Source organism: Schistocerca americana, chromosome 5 (assembly GCF_021461395.2).
Source record: "Schistocerca americana isolate TAMUIC-IGC-003095 chromosome 5, iqSchAmer2.1, whole genome shotgun sequence".
Lineage (NCBI taxonomy): Eukaryota > Metazoa > Arthropoda > Insecta > Orthoptera > Acrididae > Schistocerca > Schistocerca americana.
Genome location: NC_060123.1, coordinates 657,357,581 through 657,379,950, shown reverse-complemented (window position 1 = coordinate 657,379,950; position 22,370 = coordinate 657,357,581). Strand labels below are relative to the sequence as shown.

The 22,370-nt window shown below is 44.7% G+C and overlaps 1 protein-coding gene across 1 annotated transcript in view; it reads right to left on the bottom strand.

Moving 5' to 3' along the window:
• Nucleotides 1–22,370, bottom strand: part of LOC124616617 (probable cytochrome P450 6a13) — a 181,061-nt gene that overhangs the window by 121,619 nt on the left and 37,072 nt on the right. The window contains exon 2 of the mRNA XM_047144940.1: nucleotides 846–1,041. Within this exon, the coding sequence (XP_047000896.1) occupies nucleotides 846–1,041 (196 nt within the window). The remainder of the gene's footprint in view (nucleotides 1–845; nucleotides 1,042–22,370) is intronic.

Genomic DNA, 22,370 nt, shown 5'->3' with positions numbered 1-22,370 from the left:
ATCTCCTCCGTCAACTCGATCTGGTACGGATCCCACACTGATGAGCAATACTCAAGTATATGTCGAACGAGTGTTTTGTAAGCCACCTCCTTTGTTGATGGACTACATTTTCTAAGGACTCTCCCAATGGATCTCAACCTGGTACCCGCCTTACCACAATTAATTTTATATGATCATTCCACTTCAAATCGTTCCTCACGCATACTCCCAGATATTTTACAGAAGTAACTGCTACCAGTGTTTGTTCCGCTATCATATAATGATACAATAAAGGATCCTTCTTTCTATGTATTCGCAATACATTACATTTGTCTATGTTAAGGGTCAGTTGCCACTACCTGCACCAAGTGCCTAATGTCACCTTCATCACCTTAAAGGCCGGCCGGTGTGGCCCAGCGGTTCTAGGCGCTTCAGTCTGGAACCGCGCGACCGCTTCGGTCGCAGGTTCGAATCCTGCCTCGGGCATGGATGTGTGTGATGTCCTTAGGTTAGTTAGGTTTAAGTAGTTCTAAGTTCTAGGGGACTGATGACCTCAGATGTTGAGTCCCATAGTGCTCAGAGCCATTTGAGCCATCACCTTAAAGGCATTCTTTGACTAACATCAACTCACCATGTCCAGTACAAAAGGTAACTAACGGTCACGACAGCATCCTCATAGTGGCACCACTAGCGCCACTCTTAGGCGACTGGCACGAAATTTGAACAGAAATCATTTTTCAGCTGTAGAAACATGCCTACTTACCCCTTCTTAGTGTTCTATGAAAGGTGTTTCGAGGTACAACAGTCTCCCCCACCCTTGAAGGTGACGACACGAGGAGGAACTGCCGTGAAGATATGTCACTCACCCAAGAAAAGGGACGCGATGTTGAGAGCGAGCGGCAGGAAGAACTCGAGCCTGACGCCGCCGCCGGGGGCTGCGCAGTCGCCGCCGACGCCAACGCCGTCGCCGCCGCTGCTGCTGCTCGGCACACCTCGGCTACGTTCGCCGGCGGCGGAGCTCCTCGGCTCGCTGGCCGTCGCTCCGGGCAGCCACTGCATTCCCTGCAGGCAGAGCGGCCGTCACCCCGTGACGCAACACAGCTCTCCCACCTGGCTGCCTGCCGACCTCGCTGAAGCGCTGATTCAGTGCGGAAACCTACAGCAGGTTACCTGGTTCGAATCTCAATGTCACTACTCATATTTATAACGGGTTAACTATCCTTCGATGTAGAGCGTTATTGCCGCACAGCTAATTTAGTAGTAAACTGCTTTCTCTTCCGTTTTGCCAGTTCAGGGAGCTAATAATTAATCAAAAACGAGATCTTGGTGGTGTAAGCTGTTGCATAACGTGCTGGCACAGTGTCAGTTTGACGCATACTGTGGGTATTCCAATTACCTTGTGATCGCACACTAACAATTACACAAGCATTCCTGTCAGAGCTGTTCTCTGAGTTATAATAACCTACAGATAAATTTATTTACAGAGTGTCCGGGTTAAACATACACTGACATAAAGTGCAACAGCTTGAGACGTAATTGACATATTTATTGGCGGTTTGCTTCTACACGTATGGTAACTCAATAAGTCACCTGTGCTTGCTACTGGCAGTTCGTGCCGCATACCCATGTGCGTAACTGCCTTGTTCACGTAAACGTGCTTCAATAGGCATGCGGACTCCACAGCAGAAGGTGGTGTGTGTGCTTTCTCTCGCACACGTGGTTTGGGATGCGACCAAGTGATGATGTTCCCATCTGCGTAAAAATCAAGTAATGGGGCACGCGGCTTTGGGAAACGGAGTTTGCTTTCGATATCGGGCCACCACCCCAACCACGTAGTTCCGAAGCTACTGCTGAATTAATTCTACGTCCTTCCCGCGAAGCCCTTGTAACTCAATCCGACAAGTAAACACGCAGTTACAGTTACTTGGTTCGACAGTACACGACGCCGTGCAGCTATCACAAATGTTACGCCTGCAATGCTGCAAAATACTTGAGAGAAGCGAAATGCAGTTCAGATGTCTGTCGCGCTACTACTGGTGCACGTACCGAGGCGTATTAGTGTGTGTAAAAAGAAAAGAAAAAAAACATTTTGATTTACCATATTTGTAGAAATATACCGTCCATAAATATCTCAAATACATGTCAAGTTATTACATTTTATATTATTATATGTTTAATCCTGACACCCTGTATTAGTTATGGCGTTATTAATAATTACATTGATGAACATAAACTAAGAATAACATTCATAAAGAAACATGTAGATTACAAAAAAGTTGTTAATTCAGCTATCGGTAGTGTTCAGTAAGTCTTCATATTATCCATCGTAGGCTCTTAGCGAACATGTCTGCACTATACGCTGGATTGTCCGCCTTTCTACTCCACAGTCGCACTTCGGAGATGTGTTCAGTTTCCATTTACTCCATGAGTCCGCACATCTGCCATGATTAGTTCTAAATTTGATTTAGAATTACACAGGATTTACTTTGGACGTCAAAGCCATTCGGTTTTACAGAGATACATTGCATTTCTGGATAGCAAACGCTTTTTTTTTTTTTTTTTTTTTTTTTTAGAGCGGAGTCGTGCAATACATATGCAATCAGACATCGGCTGAAAAGGAAGTTGTTGTTTGTTTTGAATTTTTTTAAATTTCTTTTTTCGTCGATGTTGTGGTGGAGGTATATGGCTTACGACTAGTAGCCACTAGGTGGTGGTATTCTTAATCTCTTAATTGTACCGGAAATCATTTGCGTTGTGTGCTTCTGTTCGATGTGTGTTTACTTGGTGTTGGGGCTGTTAAGCCAGACGTGGTGGCAGTGTTCTGCTTCTAAATAAACTAGAGCTAAAGCATTTGTTCCTAACGTAGATGCTGAAGAGCCCCATGCAGTGCCACATAGCTTCTTCGTAACGTAATTTCTTGTACGGAGCTGCTTTTATTACGTGTTATTTTTAGCGTGACGTTCTGCCTAAAGTAACTCCTAGGTAAATGAAAATCGCTAATTTTCTTTTGTTCAACAGTATTAATTTATTGTGTTAACCGATTTTCAGCTCACAAGGCCATCATCAACTATTGATGCCAAAGAAATTACAATGTTTGTGAACGAAGTTGTAAAACAAGTTACAAATGAAGAGTGAAGCGCAGACGCGCAGTAAATGATATCTTTGACAGTGTGGTGGTAATGCAATGTACAAAGTATAAAGCTGAACCATACAAATCTGTTATCCGTACCAAAGGTGGACATACCGGCTATTAGGTAGGTGGTCGTTATGTTCTGGCTGATTAGCGTATATGGGAAAATGAAAACCCTCACGCAATTGTTCCATTATATCACCAAGTGTAGTTCTCTCTCAACATGTGGACCAGTGTTGTTGGTGGTCAGTTAGTTGGACACCACGTACATGTAAACAGACTTATGGGGCAGGCATACAAAATCTTCTTGGAAAACACCGTAGTTCATGTTTTTGAAAGACACTCCGCTTATCAATCGCAAACGAGCTATCTTTTTGCATAATGGCATTCCAGCACATTTAAATTGTACAGCTTGCCAGTACTTGATTCTAATATTTCACGGTTGTGTGATAGGTAGAGGTCGCCCAGGTGGATGACCTTCACGCCTACTTGATTTGAACCCATATGATTTCTACTTAACTTCTGAGGGCATTTAAAATCATTGGTGCGTTTGTATCCAGTGCCTGGCATGCAATCTCTTCAGAATCGAACTGTGGCAGGTTGTGAGGAAATACGCCATACTCTTGGAATTTGGAATCGTGTTCAGAAAGCCATGAGACATCGATGTGAGGCCTGTGGACATTTTAAACATCTTCTTCAAAGGCAATCACGGGAATACTGACAACGATAGATGGACTAATTACAAACGGCGCAGTTTATAAATCCATATGTGCAACCCAAAGTAAAACACATTGCGTCCGTTTACCCTATAGCACCCAAAACAGGAAAACAGATATTACCAGCCGATGCATTCGCCACGTTGTCGTCAAACAGTTTTAAAGTACGCTTCGAGACTGCTGCAACACCAACCACAGTCGGAGGAACTGGTCTATGAAATCCGCGGATTCATTTTCACCCATGTACGTAAATCTCAGGCATCACAGTCGAGAACAAATTCCATCAGAAAAACATTGATGCTTCAGCAGGAAACTACCGACATGTTGTCCCCCGGTCCCTTCCCTTCAAATGCACATGCCAAGCTCAGATTCCGCTTTTCCATATATCAGGCAATACGACACCGATGCTAGTTAGAGTGGTGAGAACAACCTACGACTATCTATGGAATTCTTGTACAGGAGGTTCTTCGAATTACCTGCCGAACATCCAAGACAAATAGCCCATTCTAGAAAGAGCTAGATATGCGTGTGGTTCAATATAAATCAAACTTTTCGGCCACCAGCGTCATGTCGCAGCGATATGGCGATGTCAGTGACAAAATAGTGACGCGAGAGAAAGTATTTGGTATCGGAATGGCACCAGACCCATACTGCATGAAGTGCTCTTTGGAACACACTTTTGAGCACCGTTTCGTGTGCGCAGATGAAAACAAAACGTGCTCATGGGTCTGTAAAAGATTGACCTTCGTCACTCGCACGGACAGCTTCAGTAATTTCACGAGAAGTTATATTACGACCGGGTTGGCATTCTTTTTTGTTGTCTTCCTGAATCATCTGTTATCATTTTTCCTAGATGATGGCGTTTACTATTTTTCCCAGAGGATACCCATTTATTTTTGTTTCCTTAAAGAGTTGATTATGTTTGTTTACTATCGGTTTTTCATGAAGAAGCTCATCTTCTACAAAGACGCAGTTTTCGTTTTCAGACGAATTACTTAAGCAGTTTGGGAGACACTTCAGGGCAAAATGCGAAAGGAAGATTTCGTTAGGAGCTACAAGTTTACGCCGAGCGTGTTGAGCTACAAGTTTACGCCGAGCATATTGAGCTACAAGTTTACGCCGAGCGTATTGGGCTACAAGTTTACGCCGAGCGTATTGGGCTACAAGTTTACGCCGAGCATAACGAGAGGCTGAAGGACTGGTGGGAGGCCCTAAAAAAATCAGTAGTCTAATGGTTAAGTCTAGGAAGGTCCGGGTTCAAACCCCGGTGTTGCACAGTCTTTCAGCTCTCACTACACATTCATTACATCGGATGTTCATGATATGCGAACGGTTTGCACTGATATCATTTCGTGTAATTGCAGATTTCCTGACTTCATCTCCATCGATTCATTTATTTCATTTCAGTAAATTTGATTTATATCATATGTGAACATTGCGAGGCTCACTGATTTGGTACTTGTGTGTTAAACTACAAATCAGAGAGAAAGCATGCTCTTAAGGCGATATTCAGTAACAAAATATCTTCGGGTTTCGAGCCGCGTCCAGTGGTTAACTGCCTACCAGCTTTCGACAGAGATCTCCTCTTCCACTGTCAGGTGGTTGACGGTCCTGTGGATGCCGCTGCCGAGCTTCTATAGGCGCGCCGTCACCAGTGACGTCACTGGTGCTCAGTCCCGCACCATATCTAATAATGATTTGATGGCGCGACTGGTGCTCCCGCTTCAGCTCCCCACTCAAGTGTTCTCCGGCCGTATTCAGCTGCCGTTCCTCGACGTCCTTGTTCGCCGTAAATCCGGTGGATGTCTCGGTCACAGCCTTTATCTCTAGCCCACCCACGAGGATTGCTATCTGCACGCCACCAGTTATCACTACCTAGCACAGAAACTGTCTGCTCTGAGGATTTCGGTACATCGAGCTGAAACCGTCTCATATGCCGAAAGCCTGCCGAGGGAACAGATTCACTTACGTAAAGTTTTCCAGGAAAACGGCTACAACAACTGACAAATTGCGCAAGCAGTTTCATCTAAGCCACGGAAGCAGAAAACCTCCGAAGAGGACACGAAGAAGATTGCGTATTTACCGTTTTGCGGATCAATAACAGGGAAGATCAGCCGGCTGCTGAAGAAACAAACATCGGCACAGTTTTCAGACCAGCAAAGATCGGGCAACTAATGAAAGCTGTGAAAGACTACGTACGCCACAGAACACCTGGAATGAACAAGACAGCGCGCGGGTGTGGGCGGTTCTACAGGGTGTTACAAAAAGGTAAGGCCAAACTTTCAGGAAACATTCCTCACACACAAATAAAGAAAAGATGTTATGTGGACATGTGTCCGGAAACGCTTACTTTCCACGTTAGATCTCATTTTAGTTTCGTCAGTATGTACTGTGCTTCCTCGATTCACCGCCAGTTGGCCCAATTGAAGGAAGGTAATGTTGACTTCGGTGCTTGTGTTGACATGAGACCCATTGATCTACAGTACTAGCATCAAGCACATCAGTATGTAGCATCAACAGGTTAGTGTTCATCACGAACGTGGTTTTGCAATCAGTGCAATGTTTACAAATGCGGAGTTGGCAGATGCCCATTTGATGTATGGATTAGCACGGGGCAATAGCCGTGCCGCGGTACGTTTGTATCGAGACAGATTTCCAGAACGAAGGTCTCCCGACAGGAAGACGTTCGAAGCAATTGATCGGCCTCTTACGGAGCACGGAACATTCCAGCCTATGACTCGCGACTGGGCAAGACCTAGAACGACGAGGACACCTGCAATGGAGGAGACAATTCTTCGTGCAGTTGACGATAACCCTAATGTCAGCGTCACAGAAGTTGCTGCTGTACAAGGTAACGTTGACCACGTCACTGTATGGAGGGTGCTACGGGAGAACCAGTTGTTTCCGTACCATGTACAGCGTGTGAAGGCACTATCAGCAGCTGACTGGCCTCCACGGGTACACTTCTGCGAATGGTTCATCCAACAATGTGTCAATCCTCATTTCAGTGCAAATGTTCTCTTTACGGTTGCGGCTTCATTTCAGCGTGATCAAATTGTAAATTTTTACAATCAACATGTGTGGGCTGACGAGAATCCGCACGCAATTGTGCAATCACGTCATCAACACAGATTTTCTGTGAACGTTTGGGCAGGCATTGTTGGTGATGTCTCGATTGGGCCCCATGTTCTTCCACCTACGCTCAATGGAGCACGTTATCATGATTTCATACGGGATACTCTATCTGTGCTGCTAGAACATGTGCCTTTGCAAGTACGACACAACATGTGGTTCATGCACGATGGAGCTCCTGCACATTTCAGTCGAAGTGTTCGTACGCTTCTCAACAACAGATTCGGTGACCGATGGATTGGTAGAGGCGGACCAATTCCATGGCCTCCACGCTCTCCTGACCTCAACCCTATTGACTTTCATTTATGGGGGCATTTGAAAGCTCTTGTCTACGCAACCCCGGTACCAAATGTAGAGACTCTTCGTGCTCGTATTGTGGACGACTGTGATACAATACGCCATTCTCCAGGGCTGCATCAGCGCATCAGGGATTGCATGCGACGGAGGGTGGATGCATGTATCCTCGCTAACGGAGGACATTTTGAACATTTCCTGTAACAAAATGTTTGAAGTCACGCTGGTACGTTCTGTTGCTGTGTGTTTCCATTCCATGATTAATGTGATTTGAAGAGAAGTAATAAAATGAGCTCTAACATGGAAAGTAAGCGTTTCCGGACACATGTCCACATAACATCTTTTCTTTATTTGTGTGTGAGGAATGTTTCCTGAGAGTTTGGCCGTGCCTTTTTGTAACACCCTGTATGTCGGTCAGACTGTCCGCACTATCGAACAGCGCCGCATAGAACGTGAAGGGTGTTTCCGCCTTCACAATCCCGATAAATCAGCTGAAGAGGAGCACGCACTGGGAAACGGACACTGAATTGCGTTAGACGATAACTCTATTATTAAACGCATCAACGGTTTCTGGAATAGCGTAATAAACGAAGCAACAGTCATCAAAATATTGGACAATACCCTCGACAAAGACGGTGGAGTGCAGCTGAGTACGGTCTGTGATGCTGTGATTGGGAAGAGATCTCTGCCGAAAGCTCGTGGGCACTTAACCACTCGATAGGGCTTGCTTCAAATGGTTCAAATGGCTCTGAGCACTATGGGACTTAACATCTGACGTCATCAGTCCTCTAGAACTTAGAACTACTTAAACCTAACTAACCTAAGGACATCAAACACATCCATGCCCGAGGCAGGATTCGAACCTGCGACCGTAGCAGTTGCGCGTTTCCAGACTGAAACGCCTAGAACCGCTCGGCCACAGCGGCCGGCAGGGCTTGGAACCCGACAGTAATTTATGAATTACAAATCTGAAGCCCCGAGCTTCAGTCCTCTATCGTTAGTAGTCCTTTTTTCTGCAACTTATTGCCTGTCCCCCTCTAACAATGGTTTCTTAATGTGATCAAAGACAAGTTGCAGAATGTTTCGAAGTGCACGTTAAACTGCAGATCTCCCCTATGCCTTGCTAAGTAAGTCAGTTCAAAGGTAAGAGGAAAGCAAGGGCACAGCATCTCAACTAGTACCTTGCCGAGTAGGGAAAACTAACCTTCTAGTTGAGGACAGTTGTACCTCAAGTTAATCATTCAACTCAAGGACAGTCTCACCTCCCGTCGCCAGCGAGGTCATGAGGTACAGAGCACTAGCTCATCTGGACAAGGCCAGCCGTTGTGGCCGAGCGGTTCTAGGCGCTTCAGACCGGAACCGCGCGTCTGCTACGGTCGCAGGTTCGAATCCTGCCTCGGGCATGGATGTTGTGATGTCCTTAGGTTAGTTAGGTTTAAGTAGTTCTAGGTTTTAGGGGACTGATGCCCGCAGATGTTAAGTCCCATTGTGCTCAGAGCCATTTTTTTTTAACCATCTGGACAAGAAAGAGGCAACGAACCGTCTATGACCTAAGTTTAAGAAACCATTCCGGCAGTCGCTTAGAATATTTAAAGATACCGCAGCACGCATAAATTGCGTTGGCCAAGCTGGGTTGTGTACTGTGATCCATCTGAATACGTGTCCGTTGTCAGCTAATGTTCCACATAACTCGACAGACAAATTCTGAGCGAAGACTGCAAATGGAAGTCATAATTTGTAAATGAATCATTCAGAGATACCATGATCAACAAACAGTCCTCTTCACTCCCCGTATTAGGCCATTCTTAGCTTTTTCATAGCTCTTATCTACTCATTTGCTGCCAATAGATCTTTTCTTAATTTATTAGACTTATTAGTAGCTTTTCTGAATCCATTTTCTGCATGTGTTCATTCCGTCTTCTTCTATAGTTTCTGTCTATTTCTCGTACTAGCTGTCTCAAGTTCTTTTTAATGTTTTCATTTCTGATCTTCGCTGTTACATCTTTTGATAGAACTTAAAAATTTTCTTTTAAATTTGGAATATCTCTTTATTTTATATTTCTTCATATGTTTATTTATTTGTATTGCTTATTTTCCACCAATATCTGTCACAACTGTCACGTTTCATATAGTATTTTAAGTGCTAATTTAACATGTTTCTTTGTTTTTGATTTGATAGCTTACCTCTGATGACATTATTTAATGATTTATTAAAGCTTGTGAGTGCTTGTTGTGTTTCATACTTGAAATACTTCTCAGTGATTGAAAGCTGTCTGTTTATTATTCTACAGATGCTATTGTTTTCAGTCTGATGTTAATACTATTGGCATACAATTTGTTCAAATCATCAATGAAACTGAATATACGAAACTTCCTTCTTGGCAGATTAAAACTGTGTGCCAGACCGAGACTCGAGACTCGAACTCGGGGCCTTTGCCTTTTGCGGGTAAGTACTCTTCCATCCTTTTTTTTTACCGAGTCTCGAACCATGGTTTCCTGCTTCCTTTTTTTAATTTTTTGATGTATTTGTTTATTTATTTTTTTATTTTTAGACAAGTAAACAGGAGCAACAGAAACCAAAAAAACTACTACTTTTGTTGGTATTACAAATTAGATTAACAATTTCTTTATATATATACCTATATAAACTGAAAGGATAACTATGAAGCAGACTGACGTAAAATTAACATTGTGATAGTAGTAAGCTTTGGAAGGTAAACATACATCAGAAATAAAAAACACAATAAAATTACGTTAAAAAGAAATACTAACCAAGATTCAAATTACAATGAATATCTTTCACAAATTAAAGCAAATCCTGGTTCACATATCACATTGAAGTGAAATTAAATTTCGGTATCAACCACTGCCTTCTCATACCACAAATAATATTTCTGTATTGAACTGAACATTGTTCTCGCATTGCATAAGGAGAAAAAAAATCAAAATGGAGAATCGGATTTCCAATGCCCCCCGCTGTTCTGTTATCCTGGTTTGTCTTCTCATAAGTACAATGTATCCACCGATTCTTATCTTCCGTTCATGATTCTTCGCATCGATAATTTAACTTCTCCCTAAGCAAAGAAGGAAAAGCAGAAAAGTGGAAGGAGTATATAGAGGGTCTATACAAGGGCGGTGTACTTGAGGACAATATTATGGAAATGGAACAGGATGTAGATGAAGATGAAATGGGAGATACGATACTGCGTGAAGAGTTTGACAGAGCACGGAAAGACCTGAGTCGAAACAAGGCCCCCGGAGTAGACAACATTCCATTAGAACTACTGACAGCCTTGGGAGAGCCAGTCCTGACAAAACTCTACCATCTGGTGACCAAGATGTATGAGACAGGCGAATTACCCTCAGACTTCAACAAGAATATAATAATTCCAATCCCAAAGAAAGCAGGTGTTGACAGATGTGAAAATTACAGAACTATCAGTTTAATAATTCACGGCTGCAAAACACTAACGCGAATTCTTTTACAGACGAATGGAAAAAACTGGTAGAAGCTGACCTCGGGGAATATAAGTTTGGATTCCGTGGAAATATTGGAACACGTGAGGCAATACTGACCTTACGACTTATCTTAGAAGAAAGATTAAGGAAAGGCAAACCTACGTTTCTAGCATTTGTAGACTCAGAGAACGCTTTTGACAATGTTGACTGCAATACTCTCTTTCAAATTCTAAAGGTGGCAAGGGTAAAATACAGGGAACGAAAGGCTATTTACAATTTGTACAGAAACCAGATGGCAGTTATAAGAGTCGAGGGACATGAAAGGGAAGCAGTTGTTGGGAAGGGAATAAGACAGGGTTGTAGCCTCTGCCCGATGTTATTCAATCTGTATATTGAGCAAGCAGTAAAGGAAACAAAAGAAAAATTCGGAGTAGGTATGGAGAAGAAATAAAAACTTTGAGGTTCGCCGATGACATTGTAATTATGTCAGAGACAGCAAAGGACTTGGAAGAGCAATTGAACGTAATGGACAGTGCCTTGAAAGGAGGATATAAGATAAACATCAACAAAAGCAAAACGAGGATAATGGAATGTAGTCGAATTAAGTCGGGTGATGCTGAGGGAATTAGATTAGGAAATGAGACACTTACAAGGGGAGGCCGCCAATTGTGAAAGTCAGATTCGATTCATACCGCGCATAATAAAAGCTCATGGCCAGAGGTGTAATGTGGCAAAGCACCAAGATGCACTTCTCAGCCGTTGTCGAGAAAATCGACAGTTAAAAGAAACCGTTGTGGTGAAATACTCTCCACGATTAATAACTTTCTACAGCGTTGTGGCGCAGCGGTAAGCGCTCGGGTTCGTAATCCGAAGGTCGCCGGATCGAATCTCACGCCATGCAAATTTATATATATATATACTATTAATGAATTGTTTATGCACGTTGGTGAAGGCGGATCGCTCTCCAATTGTACCGCCTCCATTTTTCCCTTTTTTTAACAGGGTGTACCAAAGCTCTCCCGTCCGCACTGATTTTCGACGATGTTATAGGTTGCGCTAGGGACCGCATCTACCTTCTTTCGAAGTTAGCACGCAACTACGCTGTTATGCGGCGGCTCGTTTCGACCCATTTAACATCTGTCCTTCAAGTGTAACGAGCGAGAAACGGAGTTTATATTTCCTCCCTGCCACAGCAAATTTGTGTTCGTGGGGTCTCTACTCTAATTCGAACGTTTGACTTACGCTATACGTATTCGTTTCGGAATATCGTTTCTACGTCTTCCGTTAACTATACGTGGATAACATTATGAAGATAATTAATAATACTTGTGAAATACACTTTGTTTGCGGAAAACATAATGATGTTCGAAGTCGCCAGTTATTCTACGACAAACGACTTTCAACAACTTATTATATGCATAATTGTTGCAACTGATTGCCGGGAATTGTTGGTTGGTTGGTTGTGTCGGGGAAGGAGACCAGACAGCGAGGTCATCGGTCTCATCGGATTAGGGAAGGACGGGGAAGGAAGTCGGCCGTGCCGTTTGAAAGGAACCATCCCGGCATTTGCCTGGAGCGATTTAGGGAAATCACGGAAAACCTAAATCAGGATGGCCGGACGCGGGATTGAACCGTCGTCCTCCCAGATACGAGTTCAGTGTCTAACCACTGCGCCACCTCGCTCGGTGGGAATTGTATATATACGAACCCGAGCGCTTACCGCTGCGCCACGACGCTGTAGAACGTTGTTAATCGTAGAGAGTATTTCACCGCAACGGTTTCTTTTAACTGTCGATTTTCTCGACAACGGCTGAGAAGTGCATCTTGGTGCTTTGCCACATTACACCGCTGGCCATGAGCTTTTATTATGCGCAGTATGAATCGAATCTGAATTTCACAATTGGCGGCCTCCCCTTGTTAAAGTAGTAAAGGATTTTTGCTATTTGGGGAGCAAAATAACTGATGATGGTCGAAGTAGAGAGGATATAAAATGTAGACTGGCAATGGGAAGGAAAGCGTTTCTGAAGAAGAGAAATTTGTTGACATCGAGTATAGGTTTAAGTGTAAGGAAGTCGTTTCTGAAAGTATTTGTAGGGAGTGTAGCCATGTATGGAAGTGGAACATGGACGATAAATAGTTTGGACAAGAAGAGAATAGAAGCTTTCGAAATGTGGTGCTACAGAAGAATGCTGTTGATTAGATGGGTAGATCACATAACTAATGAGGAGGTATTGGATAGAATTGGAGAGAACAGAAGTTTGTGGCACAACTTGACTAGGAGAAGGGATCGCTTGGTGGGGCATATTCTGAGGCATCAAGGGATCACAAATCTAGCATTGGAGGGCAGCGTGAAGGGTAAAAATCGTAGAGGGAGACCAAGAGATGAATACACTAAGCAGATTCAGAAGGATGTAGTTTGCAGTAAGTACTGGGATATGAAGAAGCTCGCACAGGATAGAGTAGCATGGAGAGCTGCATCAAACCAGTCTCAGGACTGAAGCCCACAACAACAAGAACAACCCTGGACTTTCTAACTATGCGGAGGCTCTTGAAATGCACTTCATAGGAAGTTAGAAAAATACTGTCGGTATTTCGGTGTGTTCACGATCTTTAGATGTCGTTCCTGTAGATAAGCCCAGAAGTCCATTACATTCTTTGGGCCGTCTCTGAACAAATAGGGCACCGTCTGGCCTCGAAGCCAAGATTAAAACTGTATGCCGGACCGAGACTGGCAGAAGTTTATATTAGCGCACACTCCGCTACAGAATGAAAATCTCCGCAATATCCTTTCTTTCAGAAGTGCTAGTTCTGCAAGGTTCGCAGGAGAGCTTCTGTGAAGTTTGGAAGGTAGGAGACGAGATGCTGGCAGAAGTAAAGCTGTGAGGACAGGGCGTGGGTCGTGCTTGGGTAGCTCAGATGGAGTCCCCTTTCGGCACGCTGGCGGCACGGACAGCTTGTTTATGTCCTCGTCGCGCAGCTCGCTCGCGGAGTTGTTTACGTGATTCTGCCGTCTTAGCGCGCTATATTTCCTTCGACAGAGAATGGCTTATGTCCACATAAAGTCGACACCGAAGATTAGGTTTGCACCTGAATATGCCCGACCAAAAGCTCTGGAAATCGATCAGTTTATCAGAGATGAAGTCAAGATCGATTACAACGATCTTTCTGGCATCCACCTGTCTACAGTGAGCAGTGTGGTCTACGTGAAATTGGTTAACGAAGACATATGTAACAAAATTCTAAGTGGTCTTCCGTCACTCTGATGGACACATCGGTGACGTAACTGTGGAACATGCGGGACTTGGACTGCGGACGATACGTGTATTTGAACTCCATTTCGGGGTTCCTTCAGAGGTAGTGGTATCTGCATTCCGCCCATACAGCTGAAAAGTGGGTTCAGTTCACTACATATCCGGTTCTCAGTGGAGGACGACAAATCCGCATAGAGTTCATCAAACATGTGCCGTCCTACTTATATATTGGTGGCTGCCGTGAAATTATTATTTATGATTGCCAGCCGAAAACATGCTCGGGATGTGGCCAAGACGAACATCTCCGTTCCAGCTTACTGCAACGCAGAATCAATCAGTTAGCGCCTGGGGACCTGCCGCCCACGACCGCTCCGACAACGCTACCGCTGACGTTTCTCGAAGTTCTCCACAACGACCCCCGACCGCGATCACCACTGGCTCCTACTACTGCCACATCGTCGTCTCCGGTAATGCTTGAGGCTGTTGCGGAAGGACCGGCGTCTTTGCCTCCTCCTCCCAACATGTGCATTGGTGAGCATTCTCTAGGACAGGGGATGGCCTGCGACTCCATGGTTGTGCCTACCGATGCTTTTGTGCCCGAACATCCGGATCCCCAGGCGTCTACGGACACCGAATATCACGTGCGCAAGCAACGGTCGCCGAAGAGACGTCGGGAACGGTGGATCACCCCGTCTGGCACCTGCAGGACGCAAAGACGATGAGTATCACAACTGTCAAGATGTTGGCCCGATGGACCATTCCGTGGTGGAGACAGCGGTCTCAACCCCGTCGGAGGTACAACCATCTTTGCATGCACCAGACGCTGGACCTATGGACGTCGAACAGCAGCTGAGCCAGCACCACTCTTCCACCACCGACGTCACGCCACCTTCGGACTCCACAGGTACTCCACCGGACGCACACCATCCATGCACCTTTGCGTGGTCTGACGATGTAGACAACGAAACACCCCCCGTTGAGACAGTAGCGAATACTGCTGCTCCAACCCACGACTGCTAATCGACAAGGTTGCTAGATGGGGATGTGCAGCCTACTGGGACAACGTTCCTGTTCGATGCTAAGTTTGGTGCCTCCATAACCATCCAAGTAGTCCCAATTCCACGACAAGCTTACAGGATTGGCTCTATCAATGTAAAAACCACTGGCACCCCTGTCAAACTACAATTGCTCCGTGAAATGTTGAGGACGTCGGACTTCGATGTTGCCCTTTTGCAGGAAGTTCGCCTGGCGACGTTTCCTAATGTCTATGGCTATGTTTCTACCGCACGTCGTGTGCAGACGGAGGCAGTGGGACAGCTATTCTTTTAAAGGAAGGCATTGAGGTAGACGACGTGATTTACCTACCATCGGCTAGGGGTCTTGCTGTGACTTTCCACGGTGTCCGAGTCATCAATGTTTACTCTCCCTCGGGCACGGCCAAGCGACGGGAACGGTCGCGATTCTATTCAGAACAAGTGGCTGCTTTGTTTGTAGGCCGCTACGATCATTATTATTCTTGGCGGCGACTTCAATTGTGTGTTATCCCAGAAGGACCAACATCCCCATTTCACCACATGCCAGGAATTCAAGCTGCTCGTGCATGAACTGAACCTCACCGATACTTGGGACCGCGTGCATGGTGATCGGCCTGGATATACGTACGTCACCGGCCATTCAGCAAGTCGCCTTGACCGTGTCTACGTTTCCCAAGGAATCGAATTTGCCACGCTTGACGCTGAGTTACGGCCTAACGCCTCTTCCGACCATATCGCCCACATTTGCACTGTTTCGCCCCAGGGGCAGAATGTGTGGCGCGGTCGAGGCCTGAATGTTGCCCATCTCAAGGATCCGGAATGCAGGCAGGTCGTAGAAACGACGTGGAACAACTGCGTGAGACGCCTTCCAGCGTATTCCTCAACATTCCGGTGGTGGCTCGACTGCACCGAGCCTGCTTTAGGTCGTTCGATGATGAATTACGGTCGCGACAAAATGCTGTGGCGATGACATACCATGGAATACTATTTCACAATTCTCCGGGAACTCTCAAACCATGCCCCCTCTGAAACGTCCTGGCAGATTAAAACTGTGTGCCGGACCGAGACTCAAACTGGGGACCTTTGCCTTTCGCGGGCAAGTGCTCTACCAACTGAGTTACTCAAGCACGACTCACGCCCCGTGCTCACAACTTTAATTCCGTTAGTACCTCGCCTCCTACCTTCCAAACTTCAACAAGCTGTGAAAGCCGCGAAAGGCAAAGGTCCCGAGTTCGAGTCTCGGTCCGGCACACAGTTTTAATCTGCCAGGAAGTTTCATATCAGCACACACTCCGCTGTAGAGTGAAAATTTCATTCATGCCCCCCTCTGTTCAAGGACAGGATGAAATTCAACGTATTAAAGCGAAGATAATTTCTCTTATGCGCCACCGTCTTGAAGGCATAACAGTACGCGCAAGATGTCACGATTGTGTACTAGGAGAGCCCCCGTCCATGCATCATATTATCCGAGAGAAGCAGCAGTATCGGAGAAAGCTTGTCAGCGCTCTCGACATGCCAGATGGTCGTCGATTGAAGTCCCAGAATGACATCGTGAAAGCCTTTGTGGATCACTACAACCAGTTATATGCAGCAGAGGACCAGACCATAGCGGTAACGACTGATGTCCTCCGTTGCTTGACGAGTACCCTGCCTGGATGAGGCTGCTGCGGAGATTCTCACACCGACAATTACGGCTGATTACGTCGTCGATGCTCTTCATATGGGTGCGGCGAATAAAGCCCCAGGTCCACATGCGTACCCGCTGGAGTTTTACTGCACATTCCATCACATCATGGGCTCACGCTCGACTGCGACGTATGAAGGATGAACCCTGACTTCCTCTCGCTCCCGAATTCGTAGAAGGCTTGCTTATCCCGGTCCCCCAAGCCATCGGTAGGTCGGGGAGTTGGGCATTATCGGCCGTTGACCATGTTACATTGTGACTTCAAGATTTTTACCCGGATTCTTTCCGCTCGCCTTTGGCGCGTCATTCCTCAAGCCATCTCTTTGGATCAAACGTGCTTTGGTGGTGACAGTAACATTCAGACGGCACCCAGCGATTACCGTGACGTCATAGCACTGGCCACGGCCTGCCGCCGTCGCTGTGCCTTAGTGAAAGTGGACTTCGACCTCGCCTTTGGCAGAGTGAGTCATACCTTTCTAGATAACGTACGCAGACGGATGGCCTCTCCCCACAGGTTTATACACATCGTCTTGCGGCTGCTCCGTGGTGCCACGTCGCGAGTGCTGGTCAATGGCCGTGTGGCGGGCCCTATTAATGTCATGTGGTCGGTCCGTCAAGGATGTCCGCTGTCGATGCTGCTTTTCGCCATAGCCCTTGAGCCACTGTTACACGGTTTGAGGAGCCGGCTCACAGGAATAACAATGAGGGAGAATGCTTTCATCTGCCGCGCTTATGCTGACGACGCGGTGTTCATGGTTCTATCGGAGGATGAAGTGCGAGAGGCACTGGCGTGGATCAACCAGTAAGGGACTGCTGCGGGCACCCGTGTGAACCTGACGAAATCTAGTGCTATGTCCGTCGGTAGAGGTCTTCCAGCAGAGAGAGTGGACAAGCTCAAATGTTTGGGGATCACCTTCACGCGTGATATGCAGCGCACGATCTCATTTAACTATAAACGCCTGCTTCAAGCTATCCGCACGTACGTTCGTGGCAATCTCCTGAGAGCATTGGACATGTTACAAAGGGTGGATTTTGTTAACACTCATCTAGTCTCGAGACTAGCCACTTGGCACAGATTTTACCGATGCCAAAAGGCAATGGCACACAGACTTCAGGCGACTTTCGGCTACTTTGTAAGCGCGGGTCTTTTATCTTCAAAGTCCGCTACGACACGCAGACACTTCCTCCTCGAAAAAAAAAAAAAATGGCTCTGAGCACTATGGGACTCAACTGCTGAGGTTATTAGTCCCCTAGAACTTAGAACTAGTTAAACCTAACTAACCTAAGGACATCACAAACATCCATGCCCGAGGCAGGACTCGAACCTGCGACCGTAGCGGTCTTGCGGTTCCAGACTGCAGCGCCTTTAACCGCACGGCCACTTCGGCCGGCACTTCCTCCTCGAGATGGCGGCCTCGACCTTGTCAACGTCCAAGCGAGAGCAGCTGCCCCTTATGTAAGAACGATGGTTAAGTCGTGGACCCGCCGCCGAACCGGATTATCGGGAAGTCTGATTGACGAACTGGCCCCTCCCTCTCGAGTGGCCCCTGTTGCAGAAGCCCATATTTCTTCCTCGCTCTCACGTATCGGGACCTTTTTTATCGAATACAGTTATGTCCATGCCGACTTGCCTAGTACCAGAGAAACTCTACTGCACGTGATGTTTACCGCCTAATGATGATAAATCATACTCGGAATGTTGTGGAAAGCCGACATCCTACGATCGCATGGTGCGTGGTTTGGCGTTCTGTGCAACATATCCTCCTCGACATGAACGCTCGTGCGACCTGGTATCTGATCGTTAATGGAAAATACATGACACAACTTCGTCTACATGCCATAAAAATGACAGATTCGCCGCTGTGTCCTCGTTGTCACACGCTTGATGCGGACGAACATCGACTGCTGTTTGGATCTTCTGCAGAGGTGTGGCAGCTGGTTCAGAAGACGCTTGCCTTTCTTCTACGTACGGCTCCCCATGCCATTACACCAAAATCTCTTCTGTTCCCAGATGAGACGTACTTCCCATGTACGAAGACCAATGCTGTGATCTGAATAAAAGGCCTCTCGAACTCTTATTTGTTCTGTGAAGGTGATAAGAGTGTTCTTGAGTTTTGGCCGTTCCTGCAAGATCGCTTTACTTTTCTCGTGCACGATCCGCGATACCGTCAGTACTATGCCAAATTTTTGGGTAGTGCCTTCTTCGATACCCCTTGCAGCTGGGGTGTCCCAGGTATGAGAAGGTGATCCCAGTGAGATTGTGTAATACCAGAACTCAGTGCAATGTGCGAGCAAATGCAATATTCTTCGTGAAGACGTGCCTGGAACATGCCTGACTGCCTACGGATTCTGAGTGCGTCTACCCACAAGTTCGCGGGACGCGGATGCCATTTTGTCCGTTCTGCCAGGAGGGCGTTTTCTTTAAATTCTATAATTCCCTTTTTATTTTGATTGTTATTGATGGTAATTACACACAATTGTTTTTCGCCTGTGTGATCTCAACAAATGTACAAAAAAATGAAATAAATAAATTAGTATGCTACATGATCAGACAAAAATAAAAAAAATATGGTAGAGCACTTGCCCCCGAAAGGCAAAGGTCCGAGTTCGAGTCACAGTTCGGCACACAGTTTTAATCTGCCAGGAAGTTTCATACCAGCGCACATTCCGCTGCAGAGTGAAACTCATTCTGCTTAGTATATATTAGCATTATCAACAATATAACTCAAGAGTTTGCTTTTTTTCAGTAACTACCCGACAGAATACAAGTAGTGAGCCATGAGGAAATTCTTCAGTTAAGACTAGAAAATGTATTACTGCTAAGATTTTTTAATCATTCTGGTAGCTTATTGAAAATAGATGTGCACCTTTCTTCATAAAGAGTCAGGAATGTGTGACCAAATGCAGATTGGGTTTCTGCCTAGTAACTGAATGAAAGCTGCAAAATTTTGGGAATAAGCTCACCAACGTCAGAATTTCAGACTCCTGATCAACAATTCACGACTTACATCACATATCACCCAAACTGCCCACTTCTGAACAAAAAATACCGTACGCTTCGTGAGTGGGAAGAGTTACCGCTTTATATAATGCCATATTTCATAAGCGAATGAAAATAAGCAAAGCAGACCAATGTTCATCTTGGACTACCACAATTCCACTGGTAAATATAGCAGGATTCGGTTTTTGAACAAGATCTTGAACATGGGATTTCCATGACAGCTACCACGTCTCTCAAAACGTAGCAATTTGAATAGTTTAGTCTCACTAATCGTATGCCCATTATGTGTAATAAGAATCTCAGCTATAGATGAATTGTGTTAGAAACTGTAAAAACTGAGCCGTGCTATGATTTAGCATTAGTTCATTTTCTACAAGTCATGAATTTGTGCTTTGAAACTGCACTATTTGATACATTACTTATGTTGCACTCAAGACCCTTCACTACCAATCTAGTGCTACCAGCAAACAGATATATTTTAGAATCACCTGACTTATTAGAAAGCATATCATGTGACCCCTCGGGCAACCCCCCACTTAACCATGCTCCAGTCAGACGCCACCTCATAATCGTTCTCATTACTGTGGAGAATGATTTTTCGATGTTTGTTCTTAGAGTATCCTGTTATCCCATAGTGATCGTGCTTCTGCGGGAATATTTTGTGACCAACAAAATTAGTTAAATGAAAGAAGACGCCTAGTGTTCGCGAATTCTTGTTTAATCTGTCCAGTGGTTCAAAGAGAAAAGAGAATACAATTTTTTTTTTCAGTTGTTGACCTACCTCTAAAACCAAACTATACATTTACTCTGTCACCCTAAGATACATGTTCTTTTCAAATACCAATTGAATGGAAAAAGGTCTGAAATTTCTAGTTTACTCCTTTCTCCCTTTTTTATAAAGCAGTGTAACTACTGAGTACCTTAGCAGTTCAGGAAACTGCCTATTCCCACAGGAAAAATTAGAAATGTGGCTAAATACAGGACTAATATGAGCAGCACAGTGCTTTAGTATGCTGCTAGATTACTCCATCTCATCCATGGGAGTTCTTAGTCTTGAGCGAATTAATTAATGACACAACTCCCCTTCTCAAATGGGACCTCCCGGCCAAAATGCCATATGATCATTTCATTTCATTTCCCCTTCTCTGTATCACGGAGTTTTATTTCAGGCGGCAGTCATTTTCTAGAAGAGTTACGTGATTCCCTGTAGAAATTAAATTTTGTTAAATCACGTGCTGTACTCAGAAAGGTATTGTAAAATTCTGTACAGGTAACTGACTTACCAAGAACAAAAACATTTTCACAATATATTGGCTTTATATATTTGACCATGTGTTGCTGGCCACCATTTCCTTCACTACTGATCACTGATCAATATGGCTGAGAATGTTTGTGATGTGGGGTCTGAGTGGGGCACAGTCAAATGGGGCGGGGGGGGGGGTGACCCAGGATCAGTGTTGGGGTTCACTCCTTTCCTTATTTATATAAACGATGTGCCCTCTAGTATTACAGGTGATTTTAAAATTTTCTGTTTGCTGATGACACTAGCTTGGTAGTAAAGGATGTTGATGCAACGTTGGCACTGTTTCAAATAGTGGAGTTCATGGCATACGTTCATGGCTTGTAGAAAATAAACTAACGCTAAATCACAACAAGACTCAGTTTTTACAGTTTCTAACACATAAATTCAACGAAACCCGACGTTTTAATTCCACAGAATGGTCACATGACTGATTCAAATTTCTATGTATTGAAATACATAGAAAATTGTCATGGAAAGCCCACGTTCAAATTCTTGTTCAAAGACTTAATGCTGTCATTCTTACTATTCGAAAGATATTTGAAGTAAGTGATAGTTCGACACGAAAATTAGTCTACTTTGCATATTTTCATTCGCTTATGATGTATGATATTATATTTTGGGGAAACTCTTCCCATTCTCAAAGGATAATTTGGCTCAGAAAAGGGCGGTTCGGGCGATAAGTGGTGTAAGTTCGCGAACCTCTTGTCGACCCCTGTTTGGATATTTTGGGATTGGCTTCTCAATATATATACTTTACTGACCCTTCTTGTTAACAATATCAGCTTATTTCCAAGAATTAGAAGATTTCAATCAGTTAATACTAGGCAGAAATCCAATCTGCATTTGAATCGCACTTCCTTGACTCTTGTGCAGAAAGGTGTGCAGTATACTGCTGCACCCATTTTCAATAAGCTACCACAAGAATTAAAAAATCTTAGCAGTAATTGACGCGCTTCCAAATCGAAACTGATGAGTTTCCTCGTGGGTCACTCCTTCTATCCTGTCGAGGAGTTCCTTGAAAAATTAACCTAATTCCTGTGGTATATTGCTGAATGCGTTTACATACATTTATGGCTTGTATTTTTGGGTTCATAAACATTAAATTCTATCCGTTATTCCTTTTTTTTGTAATTTCATGTATTGACACTTTCCATGACCTTGGAGATTTTCTCCTCAATTTGGTCCTGCAGAACTAGTCGTGTAAAATAAAAAAAAACTGGTTTTATTTTTATCCTGAGATTATGTTTTCCATGTGAGTACCACACGTTTTTTGCGTTCTTAACATTTTAAGCGCTTTCCAGTACCGTACTCTTTGTAATGGACTACGGCAGTTCTGTTGTGATTATTTCTAAGGTTACGATATAATTCCAACTTTGTTCTAATGGTA